The sequence below is a fragment of the Myotis daubentonii genome, chromosome Y, assembly GCF_963259705.1.
Source record: "Myotis daubentonii chromosome Y, mMyoDau2.1, whole genome shotgun sequence".
Taxonomy (NCBI): Eukaryota; Metazoa; Chordata; class Mammalia; order Chiroptera; family Vespertilionidae; genus Myotis; species Myotis daubentonii.
This window is the reverse complement of record NC_081862.1, coordinates 12,808,439-12,829,339: the sequence shown is the minus strand read 5'-3', so window position 1 is coordinate 12,829,339 and position 20,901 is coordinate 12,808,439. Positions and strand designations below refer to the sequence as shown.

The following is a 20,901-nucleotide window of genomic DNA, read 5'->3' as shown; positions in this document are numbered from 1 at the left end:
GGCCAGCAAGGAACAGGCTCCCTGCCCACCTGCCACTGCATTCTGGCCCTAGGCTGTCTCAGTTTGCTCACTGAGTGGCCTGCCAGAGGAGCACCTAGGGAGAAGGCCACACATCCAGGCCCAGGGGCAGGGCTCCATTTGCCTGTATGTCTCCCTAATTGTGAGGAAGTCAGTCCTGCTTTTTCTCCTTCTACTGCCTCTCATTCAGTGCCAGCCACTCATGGGCTTGCTGCTCTCTACTGTGTGTCAGCAGCTTCCTAGCTTGTTACATACAGCACCTGGCCCTTCGTTCTCTTTTTATTGCCATTCCTTTCTTTCTCTTATACCTTCCACTCTTCTAGCTTGGGCCCATCAGCATAGGAACTCACTTTTCTGTTTCTAATCTCTTGCCTGAGGATGACTGCCTACAGGGGCAATTCAAGTCAGAAGCCTACAAGTGTGTAGCCAGAGGTGGTCTCCTGAGGCTTTGAGTCTTTGCCTGACCTAATTAGTCATAAACAGCCTTTAACACTGTCCAGCATGACAGACTGAGAGGTGTAGAACAGCGGTTCTCAACCTGTGGGTCACGAACCCTTTGGCGTTCGGCCGACCCTTTCACAGGGGTTGCCTAAGACAAATCTGCATATCAGATACTTACATTACGATTCATACCAGTAGCAACATTACAGTTATGAAGTAGCAATTAAAATAATTTTATGGTTGGGTCACAACATGTGGAAGTGTATTTAAAGGGCCATAAGATGAAGAACCACTGATAGAGGATCTACATAACTCATCATCACAATCTCAAACAGAAAGCCAAAAGTAGGAAACAAAGAAACAATCCCAAAATGAAAGAACTAGAGAATTCTCAGAGGAGAAAAATGAAGTAGAGATAAGAAATTTATCTGAATCAGAGTTCAGAGCATTCATGGTAAAAATGCTCAATAGCATGAAAAAAAATATAGTAGCTATAAAAAAAGAAAAGTTATAGATTAAAAATATGACATAACACTAGTAAAGAACCAATTGGAAGAAATACACAGCGTATTAGGGAAGCTGAGGATCAAATCAGTGAATTATTAGTCAGAGAGAAAATATCACTCAATCAGAAAAACCAGAAAATAAAACAATTAATAAACAGGAGGACAGGTTAAAGGAACTGTGAGGCTACCGGAAATGTAACAATATTACAGTAGTGGGTGTGCCCAAAGAGGCAGAAAGGGAGAAAGGCATAGAGAAGGTGTTTGAAGAAACAATGGCAGAAAACTTCCCTAACTTCTTAAAGGAAAATGTCACACAAGTGCAGGAACCACAGAGAACCACAAACAAGAAGAACTCAAACAGGCCCATTCCCAGACACATAATAATTAAAGTGCCAAAAATTACAGAAAAAGTGATAATTGTCAAGGCAGCAAAAGAAATGTGTTTCCTACAATAAAGTTCCAATGAGGGCTGACACCTGGTTTCTCATCAGAAACTCTACAGGCCAGAAGGGAATGACATGAAGTACTTAATGTAATGGAAAGCAAGGTTCTTAGACTAAGATTACTATATCCAATAAGGCCGTCATTCAAAATAGATGTTTAAATAAAGAGCTTCCCAGACAAAGAATGGCTAAAGAATACAACACCACAGACCAGAATTACAAGAAATCCTAAAGGGACTGCTGTAATGAGAAGAAGAAATGAGAGGGAAACCTAGGCATACAGAATTAAAATGGCAATAAATCAGTATCCATCAATAATAACCCTTAAAGTAAATGGACTAAATGCTCCAATCAAAAGGCGTAGGGTTGCAGAATGGATTCAAAAATATGACTCACCTTTACGCTGCCAATAAGAGACCCACCTCAAAACAAAAGACTCATACAGAATGAGAGGGAATTTTGCATGCAAATGGGAAAGAAAAGAAAAGCTAGGCTAGAAATAAACATATCTGACAAAATAGACTTTAACATGAAGGCCACCACAGGGGACAACAATCCTAAACAGCTCACTAGATCAGACAAACTTAATTGACATCTTCAGAACAGTTCATCCCAAAGAGACAGAATATACATTCTACTTAAGTGTACATGGGAGATTTTCAAAGATAGACCACTTGAGACACAAGCAAAGTCTCTTCAAATTAAACAAGATGGAAGTCATATCAAGCATCTTCTCTGATTACAAAGGCATACTGCTATATAATAAAGTGGTAATATGCAAATTATTCCTCACACCCTAACAAGATTGCTGCCTATGACCTGGCTGTCAGGGAGTTTAGTGAGGGACAACCAAATGACTGAACAAGCAGGCTGCATGGGGAGACCAGACTGGCATGGGGGGGGGGCGGGAGGGGGGTGTTTAATGAGCCACGACCAAACGACTAGACAGCAGGCTACTTGGGGCGACCAGGCCAGTTGCGGCTTAGTGAGGGACAAACAAACAACTGAACAGCAAGTTGTGTGGGGCAACCAGGCCTGTGGGGGTGCTCTGAGGGGCAACCAGGAAGACAGGGGGACTGTAGAATGAAACCAGCGCATTAGGGGACCAGTTGAATGTGACAAGGCTAGCGGGTGATGGGGCAGTAAGAGGTGACCAAACTGACAGGGGGAGAGTTAGGGGTGACCAGTCTGGCAGGGGCTTCATTGGGGGCGATTAGGCCTGCAGTGTGTGTGTGGAGGGGCAGTGAAAGGTGACTAGGCTGTTGAAGGGGCAGTTGTCGGCGACCAGGCTAGTAGGTAGGGGGCAGGTGCAGGTGACCTGGTCGATCACAGGGCAGTTAGGGGAGACCAGGCCAGCTGGTGGGGCAATTAGGGGTGATTAGAGCAGCAGGTAGAGGCAGTGAGGGTCGATCAGGCTATAGGTGGGGCGGGGGGGAAGTTAGGGGTGACCAGGCAGTGAGGCAGGCCGGCAGGTGAGCAATTAGGAGACAGCAATCCCGGATTGGAGAGGGTATAGGCTGGTCTGAAGGAACACCACCACCCCTCATGGAAGAATTTTGTGCACTGGGCCTCTAATATTAGATATAACCTCCAATAAAAATTAACAAAAATTCAAATACTTGCAGGCTAAATAGTACATTATTAAACAATGTTTGTTTGTGTTATCAAAAACATCAAAAAAGAATTTAAAAACATCCTGCAAAGTAATGACAATGAAAACACAATAATTCAAATTCAATGGTATATACTGAAAGCAGTTCTGAGAGAGAAGTTCATAGCATTACAGCCACAAAAAAGCAAAAACACAAAAAATAACTGGTAATAAATTATATAACTCTACAACTTAAAGAATTAGAAAGAAAGCAGCAAGAAAACCCAGACTGAGCAGAAGGAAGGAAATAGTAAAAATCACAGCAGAATTAAATAACATGATGACAAAAAAAAAAATCACTACAAAATATCAACAAAACCAAGAGCTGGTTCTTTGAAAGGATAAATAAGATTGATGAACTTCTTTCAGGCTTACCAGGAAGCACAGACAGGGGACCCACATCCCAAATAAACAATCAGAAATGAAAGGGGCTTAATAACAACTGACCCCAAAGAAATGAAAAGGGTTGTAAAAATACTATTCCAACAAACTGGTCAACCTAGAACAAGTGGATGTATTCCTAGAAAAGTACAACCTTCTGAAACTCAATCAAGAAGAATAAAAAAGTCTGAATAGACGGATAAACAGAAGGTAATTGAAGCAGTAATTGAAAAACTTCCAGCAACCAAATCCTTGGGCCAGACAGCTTCATAGGAGGTTTTACAAAACGTTCAAACTAAAACCTTTCCTCCTTACACTATTCCAAAAAATTCAAGAGGAAGGAACAATTCCAAGCTATTTCTAGAAGCCAGCATTACCCTAATCCCAAAGCAGATGTAGATACTGCAAAGAAAGAGAATTACATGCCAATGTATCTCTGATGAACATAGATTCAAAAATCCTCAACAAAATCCTAGCAAATCAGAACCAGCATTACATCAGAAAGATCATACACCATGAGCACATGGATTTATTCTGGGCATGAAATGATGGTGCAACATCCCCAAATCAATACACATGATACATCAAATTGAGAGGTAAAAATAAACAAATTGAGAGATAAAAATCACATAATCATACAATTTGATGAAGAAAAAGAATTTGACAAAACCCAACACACTTTTGGGTAAAAACTCTCAGCAAACTGGGAATAGAGGGATCATAACTCAACATAATAAAAGCCTTATATGAAAAACATACAGACAACACCATACTCAATAGGCCAAAACAAAAAACAAGTCACCCAAGAACAGGAACAACACAGGGATGCCCACTGTCACCACTCCTGTTTGAGTGAGTACTGGAAGTGCCACCATATCAATCAGGCTGCGTGTGGCATGACCAAATTGAGGGATGTCCGAAGGACTGGTTTGGGGCCGGGCTGGCCAGACTGCACTCATGCACAAATTTGAGCACTAGGCCTCTGGTAAAATATAACTACCCAATAAATGGGGAGTTTGTCTTATTCATAATCATTATGCAGCATAGTGTGTAGGCTACTAAATATCACTTGAAAGAAGACACTTAGGAATAATGTGTACACAAACTACATTTTCTACTGCTTACCACTTGAGAAACAAAATCAACTATTCTTAATAAATCAAATAAATGGACTTCTGAACTGAAGAAAACTCATGACATGGAACTGGAGAGCACTATGCTAAGTGAAATAAGCCAGTCAATGAAGGAAAAATACCACATGATCTCACTCATTCATGGATAAGAGAGATCATTATAAACGTTTAAACAATAATAGATAGAGAGGCAGATCTACCTCAAACAGATTGTCAAACTGCAGCATGAAGGCCGGAGGGGGTTGGAGGGCAGGAGGGAGGGAGGTAAGAGATCAACCGAAGGACTTGTATGCATGCATATAAGCATAACCAATAGACATAAGACACTGGGGGGTAGGGGAGGTCAGGGAATTGTCAAGGGCGGGAGCGGGGGGGAAGGACACGTATGTAATACCCTTTGTAATACTTTAATAAACAAAAAAAAATTGAAAAAAGAATCATTGGAAAAAAAAAGAAAGATCAAGTAATTTGCTCTATCAAAAAAAAAAAAAAAAGAAAGAAAGAAAAATCATGAGACAAATCCAAATCTTGGCTGTCGACAAATACTAAAAGATAAATGTAAAGTAAAAGGATCAATATGTATTGAACTCCTTCAGTGTACCATAAAACAATTTCTTCATTTAATAAATGAATTTGGTAATGTACCAGAATACAAAGTTAACACCCAGAAATCTATGGCTTTTTGATACACCAATAAAGAATTCACAGAAAAATAAACAAAAACAGCAATGCGATTTACAATTGCAACAAAAAAATGAAGATACCTAGGAATAAACTTCACTAAATAAGTAAAAGATCTTTACTCTGAAAACTACAGGACATTGAAAAACAGGTAGAAGAAGACATAAACAAATGAAGAATATACCATGTTCATGTATTAGTAGAATAAATCTCATTAAAATGGCCACGCTACACAAAGCATTCTACAGATTTACTGTAACCCCCATTAAAATACCAATGACATATTTCTCAGACCTAGAACAAAGTCTCCAGAAATTCGTATACAATAAAAAATAAAAAGACCCGCAAGAGTCAGAGTAATCTTGAGAAAAAAGAACAATGTTGGTCGTTCACAATTGCGGATGTCAAGTTATATTTCAAAGCCACTGTTCTCAAGCTTGCTGGTACTGGCACAAGAACAGACGTGTACTAGTAGACCAATGGAACACACCTGAGAACATAGAAATAGACCTGAGCCTTTATGCCCAATTAATGTTTCACAAAGGAGGCAAGAGCATACAATGGAGTCAAGACAGTCTTTTCAATACAGGAGGTTGGAGAAATTGGATAGATACATGCAAAATAATGAAACTAGACCACCGCCTCACACCATTGAGGAAAATAAACACAAAATAGATAAAGGACTTAATTGTAAGATGGAAACCATAAAAATATTGGAAGAATCCATAGGCAGAAAATTATGACATATTTCAAAGAAGCCCTTTACCAATATAACTCCTAGGGTAATGGAAAATACGGAGAAAAGAAACAATTGGGACGACATCAAAATAAAAATCTTCTGCAGAGAAAAAGAAACCATCAGCAACACACACACACACACACACACACACACACACGAAACAAACAAACAAACAAACAAACAAACAAACAAAAAACAAAACAAGAAAGCCCATGGCTTGGGAGAACATATTTTCCTATGCTATATCCAGTAAGGGCCTGATCTCCAAAATTCATAGGGAACTCAGACATCTTAAAAAAAAAAAAAAAAAAAGGAAGATAAACAATGCAATCAAAAAATTGACTTAAATAGATACTTTTGAAAATTGCACATACAGAAAGCCAAGGGACATATGAAAACATGCTAAAAATCCTTAATCTTCCTAGAGATGCAAATCAAAATGACAATGAGATACCATCTCACACTGGTAAGAATGGCTATCATCAACAAATCAACAGACCACAAGGGCTGAGGAGGATGTGGAGTAAAAGGTACTCTCCTGCACTGCTCGTGGGAATGCAGTCTGGTAAAACCACTGTGGAGAACAGTACGGAGTTTCCTCAAAAAATTAAAAAGGAACTGCCATTTGATCCAGTACTCCCACTACTAGGGGTCTTTCCCCAGAAATTAGAAACACCTATCAGAAAGCATATTTGCACCCATATGTTCATTGCAGCACAATTTACAATAGCTGAGATTTGGAAACAGACTAAGTGCCCATCAGCAGATAAATGGATAAAAATGGTGGGGTACATCTACACAACAGAATACTACACTGCTGTAAAAAGGAAAGAACCCTTCCCTTTCCAAAAAGCATGGAAGGAGATGGACAGCATTATGGTAAAGGATTTTACCATATGTAGAGGATTTTAAAATCTATGTTCATCATGACCAAATTGAGGGATGACCGAAGGACTGGTTTGGGGCCGGGCTGGCCAGACTGCACCCATGCACAAATTTGAGCGCTAGGCCTGTGGTAGAAAATTGGGAGTTTGTCTTATTCATAATCATTATGCAGCGATCCTAAATGAATCACTAGAACAGATGGACTTAATTGACTTCTTCAGAGCACTTCACACCACAGCCACAGAATATATATTCTACTCAAGTGCTCATGGGACAGATTCAAAATTAGACCACATATTGGGTCACAAACAAAGTCTCCCCAAATTCAAGAAGATTGGAATCATACCAAGCATCTTCTCAGACCACCATGGAATAATATTTGAAATAAACTACAATAAAAACAACCCAAAATACTAAAACACTGGAAGCTGAATAGCATGTTACTAAATATTGATTGGTTTACCAATGAGATCGAAGAAGAAATGAAAAACATCCTGGAAACAAATGACAATGAAAACACAACAATCCAAAACCTATGGGACACAATGAATACAGTCCTGAGAGTGAAGTTTATAGCTTTACAGGCCTTTCTCAAGACACAAGAAAAAATGGTAGTAAATCATCTAACTCTACAACTCAAAGAATCAGAAAGAGAGCAACAAGAAAACCCCAGAGTGAGCATAAGGAAGGAGATAATAAAGATTACAGCCCAAATAATTGACATAAACACACAAAAAAATTACAGAAAATCAAGGAAACCAAGAGCTGGTTCTTTGAAAGGATACACAAGATTAACAAACCTCTAGCCAGGCTCACCAGGATGCAAAGAGAGAGTTCCCAAATAAACAAAATCAGAAACGATAGAGGCGAAACAACAACAGACCCCACAGAAATACAAAATGATTGTTAAAAAATACTATGGACAACTCTACTCCAACAAACTAGACAACCTGGAGGTAATGGACAAATTCTTAGAAAAATACATCAATCAAAATCTCAATCAGGAAGAATCTAAAAATCTCAACAGGCCAATAACTATGGAAGAAATTGAAGCAGTCATCAAAAAGCTTCCATCAAACAAAAGCCCAGGACAAGACGGCTTCACAGGGGAGTTTTACCAAACATTCAAGGAAAAACTAAAACCTATCCTCCTCAGACTAGTACAAAAAAATCCAAGAGGAAGGAACACTTCCAAGATCATTCTATGAAGCCAGCATCACCCTAATACCAAAACAATGAAAGAGAATTACAGGCAATATCCCTCATGAGCATAGATGCCAAAATCCTCCACAAAATCTTAGCAAATCGGATCCAGCAGTATATCAGAAAGATCATACACCATGACCAAGTAGGATTTATCCCAGGGATGAAAGGATGGTACAATATCCGCAAGTCAATAAACGTGATACATCACATAAACAAATTAAAAGAAAAAAAAACACAAACGATCATATCAATTGATGCAGAAAAAGCATTTGACAAAACCCAACACCCATTTTTGATAAAAACTCTCCACAAGGTGGGAGTAGAAAGATCAACATAATAAAAGCCATTTATGAAAGGCCCACAGCCAACATCATACTCAATGCACAAAAACTAACACCATTTCCCCTAAGAACAGGAACAAAACAGGGATGCCCACTCTCAGCACTCCTGTTCATCATAGTAATGGAATTATTAGCCATTGCAATTACACAAGAACAAAAATAAAAGGCATCCAAATTGGAAAAGTGGAAGTAAAACTGTCCTTATTTGCAGAAGACATGATATTATATATAGAAACCCCTAGAGATTCCATCAAAAAACTCCTAGACTTAATACATGAATTTGGCAATGTAGCAGGATACAAAATTAACCCCAAGAACTCTGAGGCATTTCTATACACCAATAGTGAACTTTGAAAAAGAGAGATTATAAAAATAATCCCAGTTCCCATTGGACCAAAAAAATTAATCTACCGAGGAATAAACTTAACTAAAGGCGTAAAAGACCTCTACTCAGAAAACTACAGGACTTTGAAAAAAGAGAAAGAGGAAGACATAAACAGATGGAGGAACATACCGTGTTTATGGATTGGTAGAATCAAAATCATTAAAATGCCCACACTACCCAAAGCAATCCATAAATTCAACGCACTTCCCATGAAAGTACCAATGGCATACTTCACAGATCTAGAACGAACTCTCCAAAAATTCATCTGGAATAAAAAAAGTACCAGAACACCTGTAGCAATCCTGAGAAAGAACAAAGTAGGTGAGATCTCAATTCCAGATATCAAGCTGTATTACAAAGCCACTGTTCTCAAAACTGCCTGGAACTGGCAGGAGAACAGGCATATAGATCAATGGATTAGAATAGGGAGCCCAGAAATCAGCCCGAACCAATATGCTCAATTAATATTTGACAAAGGAGGCAAGAACATACAATGGAGTCAAGATAGTCTCTTCAATAAATGGTGCTGGGAAATTTGGACAGATATATGCAAGAAAATGAAACTAGACCACCAACTTACACCATACAGGAGAATAAACTCAAAATGGATAAAGGACTTAAATGTCCGATGGGAAACCATAAAAATTCTAGAAGAATCCAAAAGCAATAAAATCTCAGACATATGGCAAAGCAATTTTTTCACCAATACAGCACCCAGGGCACTTGAATCTAAAGAGAAAATGACCAAATGGGACTACATCAAAATAAAAAGTTTGTGCACAGCAAAAGAAACCATCAACAAAACAACAAGAAAACCCAGTGTGTGGGAAAACATATTTACCACCATCATATCTGGTAAGGGCTTAATCTCCAATATTTATAGGGAACTCATACAACTTAACAAAAGGAAGATAAATAATCCAATCAAAAAATGGGCAAAGCATCTAAATAGACACCTTTCCAAAGAAGACATTCAGAAAAACAAGAGACATTTGAAAACATGCTGAAAGTCACTAATCATATGAGAAATGCAAATCAAAACAACAATGAGGTATCATCTCACACCTGTCAGGCTGGCTATCATCAACAAATCCACAAAGACAACTGCTTGAGAGGATGTGGAGAAAAAGGAACAATCGTGCACTGCTGGTGGGAAGGCAGACTGGGGCAGCCACTATGGAAGACACTATGGACTTTCCTCAAAAAACTAAAAATGGTACTCCCATTTGACCCTGTGATCCCACTTCTAGGAATATAACCCAAGAAACCAGAAACACCAAGCAGAAAGGACATATGCAGCCCTATGTTCATAGCAGCACAATTCACCATAGCTAAGATCTGGAAACAGCCTAAGTGCCCATCAGTAGATGAATGGATTAGAAAACCATGGTACATCTACATGATGGAATACTATGCTGCTGTAAAAAAGAAGGAACCCTTAGCATTTGCAATGGCATGGATGGAACTGGAGAGCATTATGCTAAGTGAAATAAGACAGTCAATGAAGGAAAAATACCACATGATCTCACTCATATATGGATAATAAAGACCATTATAAACTGATGAACTATAACAGATAGAGAGGCAGAGCTGCCCCAAACAGATTGTCAACCTGTAGCGGGAAGGCCGAGGATGGTTGGGGGGCACGAGGGTAGGGGGTAAGAGATCAACCGAAGGACTTGTATGCATGCATATAAGCATAACCAATGGACATAAGATACTGGGGGATACGGGAGGCCAGGGTATTGTCAAGGGCAGGGTGGGGGGGAAAGGACACATATGTAATACCCATTGTAATACTTTAAGCAATAAAATTAAAAAAAAAAGAGAGAACCATCAATGGTGAGAGAGAATCCTTGATTGGCTGCTTCCTACAAGACACCTACTGGACTAAGAGCCCACAACGGGGACATGTCCCAGCCTGGGAATTGAACTGACCTCCTGGTACACAGGTCGAAACTCATCCACTGAGACAAGCAGTCCAGGCTTTGGCTCTTCTTTATTCAGAGTCTTCCCTTTGGAATCCGTGTGCTCCAGCTGCCCTGTATCCAGCCTGCCTTACTGCTGTGCAGTTTGGGGGACTCTGGGGTACATTCTAGTACTAAGGAACCTACTATGTGTGCCTTCCTCTCCCTGCTTGCTTTCTGATATCCTAGAGACCCTGCCCATAGGGCCTTCATGTATAAGATGCTTGTGCACCAGCAGTCACCTCCTACCCATGCCCCTTCTGTGCCCATCTTCACAGATGCAATCACTGTCTAAGCTTTATAAGCCTCATTGCCTTGATACTATGCTTTTCTGAATATTTTGATGGAAAAGTCCAGATTCCAATATTTTGCTTTAATTCTCAGTTGTGGTCTACAGAACAAATAAAGCGTCAAGTGCAGGACACTCTGTTTTAGAGGCAACATACAGCAATGAGTTTCCTTTTGTTTTGTCTTAATATGGTGGGTTTTTAAAATTGATTCTTTAGAGAGAGGTAAATGGAGTGAGACAGACACAGAAGCATGCATTCATGTGAGAGGGATACAATATTGGATGCCTGGGGACTGAACCAGAAACCTGGACATGTGCCCTGGCCAGAAATCAAATGGGGTAACTTTCTGGTGCACAGGACAATGCCCAGAAACCCTGGCCAGGGTGCACTGACTTCTATTTTCTTCCTTATCTTGCATCTGGTGGTTAATAAATACTATCAATGCTAATAACAGTGGGCAATTCCAGAGGAGGACATGCTGACAAGAGCTTTACATAAGTTGGCCCCACAGGTGAATCTCCACACAAGGTAATGGGCACGAGCTCTGTGTGTGGAGGAATTAACACCCAGACCACAGGATGTTTTGCCTTTGCCCTTCCTCCCTCAGAACCTGCAAATTGTTATGCTTTTCCTCAAATTCTAGAGGTTCTGATTCATATTATGGACACTATTTCCTGTGAAGGCGGGGATGGGAAGACAAGGTGCATGTCAGACAGAGGGACAGGGAGAGGGAGATGGAATAGGAGAGAGAGAGAGGAAGAGAAAGAGAGCGTTTGCTGTAAGAGATATACATTTTCTGACCCTTGTTCTCTTATCCTCTTTTTTTTTGGGGGGGGGGAGAGCTCAGCAACTGTTACTGAGACTTCAGCATTTTCTCTTCCCACTCGAAGAAGCAGAGTGTGCCTGGCCAGTGTGGCTCAGTAGGCCTTTGTACCAAGAGGACATAGTTCAATTCTCAGTTGGAGCAGGAGCTGGAGTTTACGCCTCGATCCCCAGGTCGATGTGCAGGAGAAAGCCAACCAATGATTTTGTCTCATTATTGATGTTTTATCCATCTCTCCCTCTCCCTTCCTCTCTGAAATCAATAGGAAATGTACTAAGAAACGGAAAAATGAGCTCGTAGGATGATGGACCCAAGCTAGAAGAGTGGAAGGTAGAAGAAAAGAAAGGAATGGCAATAAAAAGAGAACGAAGGGCCAGGTGCTGTATGTGACAAGCTAGGAAGTTGCTGAGACCCAGCAGAGAGCAGCAAGCACATGAGTGGCTGGCACTGAATGAGAGGCAGTAGAAGGAGAAAAAGCAGGATTGACTTCCTCACAATTAGGGAGACATACAGGCAAATGGAGCCCTGCCCCTGGGCCTGGATGTGTGGGCTTCTCCCTAGGTGCTCCTCTGGCAGGCCACTCAGTGAGCAAACTGAGACAGCCTAGGGCCAGAATGCAGTGGCAGGTGGGCAGGGAGCCTGTTCCTCTATGGCCAGCTAACTGTCCACTGACTGTGGGATCCAACAGCACACTAAGACATCTCCCCTTCACTTGGTTGTATTGACCCTCAGAGTGGCCCTCCATACCCCCATATCCCCGGGGTGACCTTCACCTGTGTCCACTTAAGTGCTCTCCGGGAACTGGCTTGGGGTTGTCCACTCTTCAGACCCAGGGCCTGTCACTGGTTCAGAGTTGCTTTACCACCTCCTTGATTGATGGGAAGGAGGATCATGAGGGGAAAGTCTTCGAACATTAGGCCATCCTTTACCAAAGGATGTCCTATTCTTAGGACAGGACACAGAACAAAGCAGAGGTTTATTCCAGCTCAGTATTTTGCTGAAAAGAATGTAAATGTGTTTACAGGCCACAGGAACTTGAATTCAAGAAGGGGCTGGATCCAGGGGAATGACAGGCATGGACTTGTGAGGCCAGGGCTCTGGCTCCCTGGCAGGCTGATGTCCCTTTCAGTACTGGGGGCCTAACTTGTGCACAGGGAAGCCCTACCATGGAGGAGACACAGGCCAGCAATGGAGGCTCCCAGTGGGGAGGAGTGTTTGAGTCCAGGGACTGGACTAGTTACCCTTGATGGCCCCAGAGTAGTTGTACCTCGGTGGTGCTCACTGGAAGCCACTTGTTCCAGTCCCTGTGGACGCAACAAGTGTGCGCTGACCCACTGAACTGTCACAGAGGTGAGTAGGTACCGGTGCACCAGAAAGAACCACCAAACCAAAAAGGATAAATGATGATGTGATCTCCTGGAATCAACCTCAACCAGCCTAATGTCTGTGCATCACAATGCTCATGCCTTCTTACTTTGCCAGTAACTGCAGGTGGGAGAGTTGGGCTAACATGTCATTGAGGACATCAGACTGTTAACATCCAGTTCTCTTTATTACTTACATTTATTCACAACCATTCAAGAAATGTAATTCCCGCATCTACCACCCAAGCCTCAATTCCTCCCCCTGAGAGATTCAGGTGCATATTTCTAACTCCTTAGGACAAATCTCCCCAAAGAAACCATCCAGTCCCCTGTGAGCATTTCCCCCCAACCCGGAGTAGCTGTCTGAAACTGGCTGCTGTGTTCCTGTACGGTACACTTATGTCTGGGCTTCAGTGCCCAAGTGCCCTGAGTAAAGCCTATGAGATGTGCACCCATCTAGACACTCAAGCAACAGGATCACAGAATGGGAGTTGGGTCATGGAAGGTTCTACAGCCACAGTGAGGACAGGGGTAAGCACAGAGCCAGACCATGCCAGGACGACCCAACTCCTGCAGCATATGCTTTAGCACAGCATGCATCTGGGCAAGTCGGCCCAGGTTGATGTTGCTGCTAGTTTCCTCATAACTCTCCACGGGCGCCGCATAAATCACGCAACTCAGCTTGCTCAGCCCGACAACGTGGCGAAGCAGGTCCTCCAGGACGGTCATGGAGATGGGGTTTTCACAGAAACTTAGGGTTGTGAGCTGGGAGCAGTGGCTCAGGGCTGGCAGGATGTCCAGGAACTGGTGGTCCATGATCCCACACTCATCCAAGTCCAGGTCCTGGAGAGTGGGGGAGGCTCTCTCTAAAAGAAATTGGAGTGACCGAGAACTGATAATGGTCAGGTTGAGCCCACTGAAACTCAGGCTTTTCAGCTGGCTGACATTCAGATGCTGGGAGAGATGTCTAAAGTCTCTTTCGAAAAGCAGGCAGTTAGTGATGGACAGGGTCTCCAAGGGGCTCTTCAGGCACCTGGGGAGACATAGAGCAGTTACATGTGGGAGATGGACCTGGTGAGCAGAGGCAGGTGAGGATAATGCAGGCCTTCAGGGTAAAGAGGCCCATGTCACCAAAGCCTACAGTGTTCCGGATGATGATCAAACCCAGGATGTTGCACAGTGAAAAGTGACATTCAAGTCCGAGCAAATTTGAGTGGCATCTTTCTCCATCTGTTATCTGCTCCGTGATGGATTCAACTGGATGAAACCTCACACACTCCATTTACTCATCCGTCAAGTGGAGCACATCATACCCTCCAGCCCAAACACACAGGTGTTGTGAACATAAAGGTGGGAGGAGCTCAGAAAGGAGCCTGCCCCAGGGTCTGAAGCAGGAGGCAACCAGTGCATTTTAGTATTGGAGACATGTCCTGAACTGCCTGCAACTCGGGTTTCCTTCCAGCCACACCCTAGACCCCTGTCACCACCATCTCTTAGCCCAATGAGGCCTCTGGCAGATGTGCAGAAAGGGCTAACCTGGGCACAGTCAGGCAACATCCAGCGAGGGCTGCCACCCTCCAGGAACTTAGATCACTGCATTGTCTACAAACCACCTATCCCATTTCGTAATGCCTCCCTCCTGAATCCTGCATTTGCCACGCATTCCGTTTGCGAGAGCCTATGGCAACCCTTGGCAGACAGGTGACTGAGGCAGGTTTGGACTGAAAGGCTGCCATGGCCAAATCTCTAAGTGCGGAACTTAACCCATGAAACCTCACCTCTGATTGGCTTTCCCCTTGTCATTGCAATCCTCACTTGGTTCTATTGCATCATTTTCCCTTCAACACCACTTACAAGGATGCCCAAAGCTACCATCCCCTGGCCCGAATTCCTAGCAAGGAGTCCCTCTAGTAGCCTCTGTCCTAGTGCATACGTCCTACCTTTATCTGGGGGGTTATGTCACAACATGCAAGGTGACAGAGCAGTGAACAAGACACTGACTGTGTGGCCCGTCTAGTGGCTCAGGCACTCTAGCACTGCTGAGGGACGGCACACAGGAGAGCCCGTCACTGTGCACTGAAATGGAAAGGGACTCACTCTGGTTGGCAGGGAAAGCTCGCCACCCCTCACCTGAAGATCTCATCCAGGTGGCCTCTGAGAATGGAGATATCATCCAAATTGACCTCCTGGAGGTGGGGCAGGTTGAGGAATTGAGAGGTGACCAGACCAACACACTGCTCCTCCTGCTCCAAGGTGGTGTGAGAAGACGTGAAGACGTGGGAGAGCAGGAACCGGCACAGATTGCCCATCTGGCCCAGGTAAGGAGCGAACTTCCTCAGAGTGGACAGCTTCCAGGTACAGTTTACCTCCAAATCCTGCACAGAGACCAGCTGCACCATATCCAGGATTTTAGTGTTTTGCTTCGACATCGGAAAAACCTTCAGCTTCTTACAGCAAAGGTGCAGCAAACCTCTCCTCTCGCTGACTTTCTTAATCAGGTTGCTGAGGGACTCATCAAGGACACCTTTCTTGAGGCAAAGGTCTATTAACACCTCCACGGGGGCCAAGGGTGGATTTGGCCTGGCCGTTAAGCTGTGCACTTTCCTCCTATTCCTCATGGGCTGCAGGGCCTCAGGCTCCAGCAGTGAGCACACATGGGCTCTGGTTCCTGCCCACACCATCCAGAACTCCAAATGAACTCTCTTCTGTAAATTAAGCACCTGCAGTTTACATCTCCTGTGGAGAAAATAGGAGATATGCTGGGATGCATTAAGATAACAATGAGTAAGACCATGAGCTAGGCATCTGGGCAGCAGGGCCAGACATCGCACTGGACTTTGACTCCATGCCCCAGGAATCAACTGCACCTGGTGCTACTGGGATCCTTCATGGTCCCCATTCCTGGTACCTTTAGGTGCCACCAGGAAGGAGTAGGCTCGTGTCCCTTCGGTCACCCTTGGCAATTTCATCAGCCGTATATATCCGAAGCCTGTTCCCAGAATGACCCTAGGAGTGGCTCCAAGGCCTGCCTCAGCTCTCCCTTTAGCCCTGCCCACTCCCAGATCCCAGCTGTAACTGCTCAGATCCCCAGGGTGCGACCCGGCTACTGAATCCCCCATACCTGGGTCGAGGGTCCTGGGCAAGCATGGCATCGAGTCCCTCGAGCACAGCCTGCAAGATATCCTGGTAAGACTGCCGATGGTTCATCAGGGCCCCCAGAGGGAGGCAGGGGAAGGGCCAAGCCTGCACCATGGCCTTCAGGACTCTGCTGTGCTTCCCAGTGAAGGCTGTGATGAAAAGAGGTGGGAAGAGCTCCATAGGAAGCCACTCCAGAGCAGCGATGGCCGAGGCTTCATCCCGCAGCAGGCTCTGACGTGCCAGTTCCAGGAGTCGGCGTGGAGCTGGGAGGCTCATCCCCATGAAGCTGCTATGAAAGAGATCCTGGGAGACAGCCGGGAGCAAGGCATCTTGTCAGGCTGAGCATGAGCAACCCCGGTCCTTCTCCCTTCAGAGGGACCAGCTGAGGGCCAAAGGCACTGCTCTGGCAACAACTGGAGCACCCCCAATTTACCCCAACTCCGTTTTCTGCTTAGGGTTGCAAAGCCACTCAGCCCTGCCTCTACTCTGCCACTGGAAGGACAAGAACCAGGCACCAAGGAGGGGTGAGATGACCACTGGACCCCTCCCGCATCTACCCACTGGCTAGCTGCAAATCTGCTGTGCAGTGAGGACTGGGAAACCAGAGAGATGATCCCACCCTTTCCAGGGAAAACATTTCTGAGGATCACTGAAGGACTGAAAACACCTGGAGTAGGGAGCAGCCCGTGGCCCAGGACTGCCTCTTGCTAAGTTCCAGGAAATAAAATAGATGGGGAAGATTAAGGAACACCCACACAATGGGTACCATTGAGGCCTTTGACACATTTTTTTTTATTGCTTAAAGTATTACAAAGGGTATTACATATGTATCCATTTTATCCCCCCGCCCTAGACAGTCCCCTAGCCTCCCCTATCCCCCAGTGTCTTATGTCCATTGGTTATGCTTATATGCATGCATACAAGTCCTTTAGTTGATCTCTTACCCCCCTACCTCCTGCCCCCCAACCATCCCTGGCCTTCCCGCTGCAGTTTGACAATCTGTTTGAGGCAGCTCTACCTCTGTATCTATTATTGTTCAAAAGTTTATAATGGTCTCTATTGTCCATGAATGAGTGAGATCATGTGGTATTTTTCCTTTATTGACTGGCTTATTTCACTTAGCATAATGCTCTCCAGTTCCATCCATGCCGTTGCAAATGGTAAGAGTTCCTTCCTTTTTACAGCAGCATAGTATTCCATCGTGTAGATGTACCACAGTTTTCTAATCCATTCATCTACTGATGGGCACTTAGGCTGTTTCCAGATCTTAGCTATGGTGAATTGTGCTGCTCTGAACATAGGGGTGCATACATCCTTTCTGATTGGTGTTTCTGGTTTCTTGGGTTATGTTATATTCCTAGAAGTGGGATCACAGGGTCAAATGGAAGTTCCATTTTCAGTTTTTTAAGGAAACTCCATAGTGTCTTCCATAGTGGCTGCACCAGTCTGCATTCCCACCAGCAGTGCACAAGTGTTCCTTTTTCTCCACATCCTCTCCAGCACTTGTCGTTTGTTGATTTGTTGATGATAGCCAGTCTGACAGGTGTGAGATGGTACCTCATTGCTGTTTTGATTTGCATCTCTCGGATGATTAGTGACTTTGAGCATGTTTTCATATGTCTCTTGGCTTTCTGGATGTCCTCTTTTGAAAGGTGTCTATTTAGATCCTTTGCCCATTTTTTGATTGGATTGTTTATCTTTCTTTTGTTAAGTTGTATGAGTTCCCTATGAATTTTGGAGATTAGGCCCTTATCAGATATTTCATTGGCAAATATGTTTTCCCACACAGTGGATTTTCTCGTTGTTTTGTTGATGGTTTCTTTTGCTGTGCAGAAGCTTTTTATTTTGATGTAGTCCCATTTGTTCATTTTTTCTTTAGTTTCAAGTGCCCTAGGAGCTGTATCAGTGAAGAAATTGCTTCGGCATATGTCTGAGATTTTGTTGCCTTTGGATTCTTCTAGAATTTTTATGGTTTCCCGTCGTACATTTAAGTCCTTTATCCATTTTGAGTTTATTTTTGTGTATGGTGTAAGTTGGTGGTCTAGTTTCATTTTCTTGCATATATCTGTCCAATTTTCCCAACACCATTTATTGAAGAGACTATCTTGGCTCCATTGTATGTTCTTGCCTCCTTTGTCAAATATTAATTGAGCATATTGGTTCGGGCCGATTTCTGGGGTCTCCATTCTATTCCATTGATCTATATGCCTATTCTTGTGCCAGTACGAGGCAGTTTTGAGAACAGTGGCTTTGTAATACAACTTGATATCTGGTATTGAGATCCCACCTACTTTGTTCTTTTTCAGGATTGCTGCAGCTATTCAGGGTCTTTTTTTATTCCAGATGAATTTTTGGAGAGTTCGTTCTAGATCTCTGAAGTATGCCGTTGGTATTTTAATGGGAAGTGCGTTGAATTTATAGTTTGCTTTGGGTAGTATGGACATTTTAATGATGTTGATTCTACCAATCCATGAACACGGTATGTTCTTCCATCTGTTTATGTCTTCCTCTATATCTTTTTTCATCGTCCTGTAGTTTTCTGAGTCGAGGTCTTTTACCTCTTTAGTTAAGTTTATTCCTAGGTAGCTTAATTTTTTTGGTGCAATGGTAAACGGGATTGTTTTTATAATCTCTCTTTCTGAAAGTTCACTATTGGTGTATAGAAATGCCTCAGATTTCTTGGGGTTAATTTTGTATCCTGCTACATTGCCAAATCCATTTATTAAGTCTAGTAGCTTTTTGATGCAATCTCTAGGGTTTTGTATGTATAATATCATGTCGTCTGCAAATAAGGACAGTTTTACTTCCTCTTTTCCAATTTGGATGCCTTTTATTTCTTCTTCTTGCTGCATTGCAATGGCTAACACTTCCAGTACTATGTTGAACAGGAGTGGTGAGAGGGGGCATCCCTGTCTTGTTCCTGTTCTTAGGGGAAATGGTGTTAGTGTTTGACCATTGAGTATGATGTTGGCTGTTGGCCTGTCATATATGGCTTTTATTATGTTGAGGTATGATCCTTTTACTCCCACCTTGCTGAGAGTTTTTATCAAAAATGGGTGTTGAATTTTGTCAAATGCTTTTTCTGCATCAATTGATATGACCATGTGGTTTTTTTTTCTTTCAATTTGTTTATGTGATGTATCGCATTTATTGATTTGCGGATATTGTACCATCCTTGCATCCCTGGGATAAATCCTACTTGGTCATGGTGTATGATCTTTCTGATGTACTGCTGGATCCTATTTGCTAAGATTTTGTTGAGGATTTTGGCATCTATGTTCATGAGGGATATTGGCCTGTAATTCTCTTTCATTGTGTTGTCTTTACCTGGTTTTGGTATTAGGGTGATGCTGGCTTCATAGAATGAGCTTGGAAGTGTTCCTTCCTCTTGAATTTTTTGTAGTAGTCTGAGGAGGATAAGTTTTAGTTCTTCCTTGAAAGTTTGGTAAAACTCCCCTGTGAAGCCGTCTGGTCCTGGGCTTTTGTTTGCTGGAAGCTTTTTGATGACTGCTTCAATTTCTTCCATAGTTATTGGCCCGTTGAGATTTTTAGATTCTTCCTGATTGAGTTTTGTAATGTTGTATTTTTCTAGGAATTTGTCCATTTCCTCCATGTTGTCTAGTTTGTTGGAGTAAAGCTGTCCATAGTATTTTTTTAACAATCATTTGTATTTCTGTGGGGTCTGTTGTTATTTCGCCTCTATTGTTTCTGATTTTATTTATTTGGGTCCTCTCTCTCTGCTTCTTGGTGAGTCTGGCTAGAGGTTTGTCAATATTGTTTATCCTTTCAAAGAACCAGCTCTTGGTTTCGTTGATTTTCTGTATTGTTTTTTTGGTCTCTATGTCATTTATTTCTGCTCTAATCTTTATTATCTCCTTCCTTCTGCTCACTCTGGGGTTTTCTTGTTGCTCTCTTTCTAATTCTTTGAGTTGTAGAGTTAGATGATTTACTACCATTTTTTCTTGTTTTTTGAGATAGGCCTGTAGAGCTATAAACTTCCCTCTCAGGACTGCTTTCATTGTGTCCCATAGGTTTTGGATTGTTGTGTTTTCATTGTCATTAGTTTCCAGGATGTTTTTAATTTCTTCTTTGATCTCATTGGTAACCCAATCAATATTTAGTAGCATGCTATTCAGCTTCCAGGTGTTTGAGTATTTTGGGTTGTTTTTATTGTAGTTTATTTCTAGTATTATGCCATCGTGGTCTGCGAAGATGCTTTTTATGATTTCAATCTTCTTGAATTTGGGGATACTTTGCTTGTGACCCAATATGTGGTCTATTTTTGAAGATGTCCCCCGAGTACCTGAGAAGAACGTATATTCCCTGGCTTTGGGGTGAAGTGTTCTGAAGATGTCTATTAAGTCCATCTGATCTAGTGAGTCATTTAAGATTGCTGTATCTTTGCTGATTGTTTGTCTATAGGACTTATCCAGTGCTTTCAATGGTGTATTAAAGTCCCCTACTATGATTGTATTGTTGTCGATCTCTCCTTTGATATCTTCCAGGATT

At 42.7% G+C, this 20,901-nt stretch overlaps 1 protein-coding gene across 1 annotated transcript; it reads right to left on the bottom strand.

The window, feature by feature from the left end:
* Positions 1 to 13,731: 13,731 nt before the first annotated feature.
* On the bottom strand, positions 13,732 to 16,674 carry LOC132225529 (melanoma antigen preferentially expressed in tumors-like). The gene is made up of 3 exons (XM_059680623.1): positions 16,376 to 16,674; positions 15,385 to 15,990; positions 13,732 to 14,287 (listed from the first exon to the last, which is right to left on the bottom strand). The coding sequence occupies exons 1-3, from the start codon at positions 16,672 to 16,674 to the stop codon at positions 13,732 to 13,734; spliced, it is 1,461 nt and encodes a 486-aa protein (XP_059536606.1).
* Between the last annotated feature and the right edge of the window lie 4,227 nt (positions 16,675 to 20,901).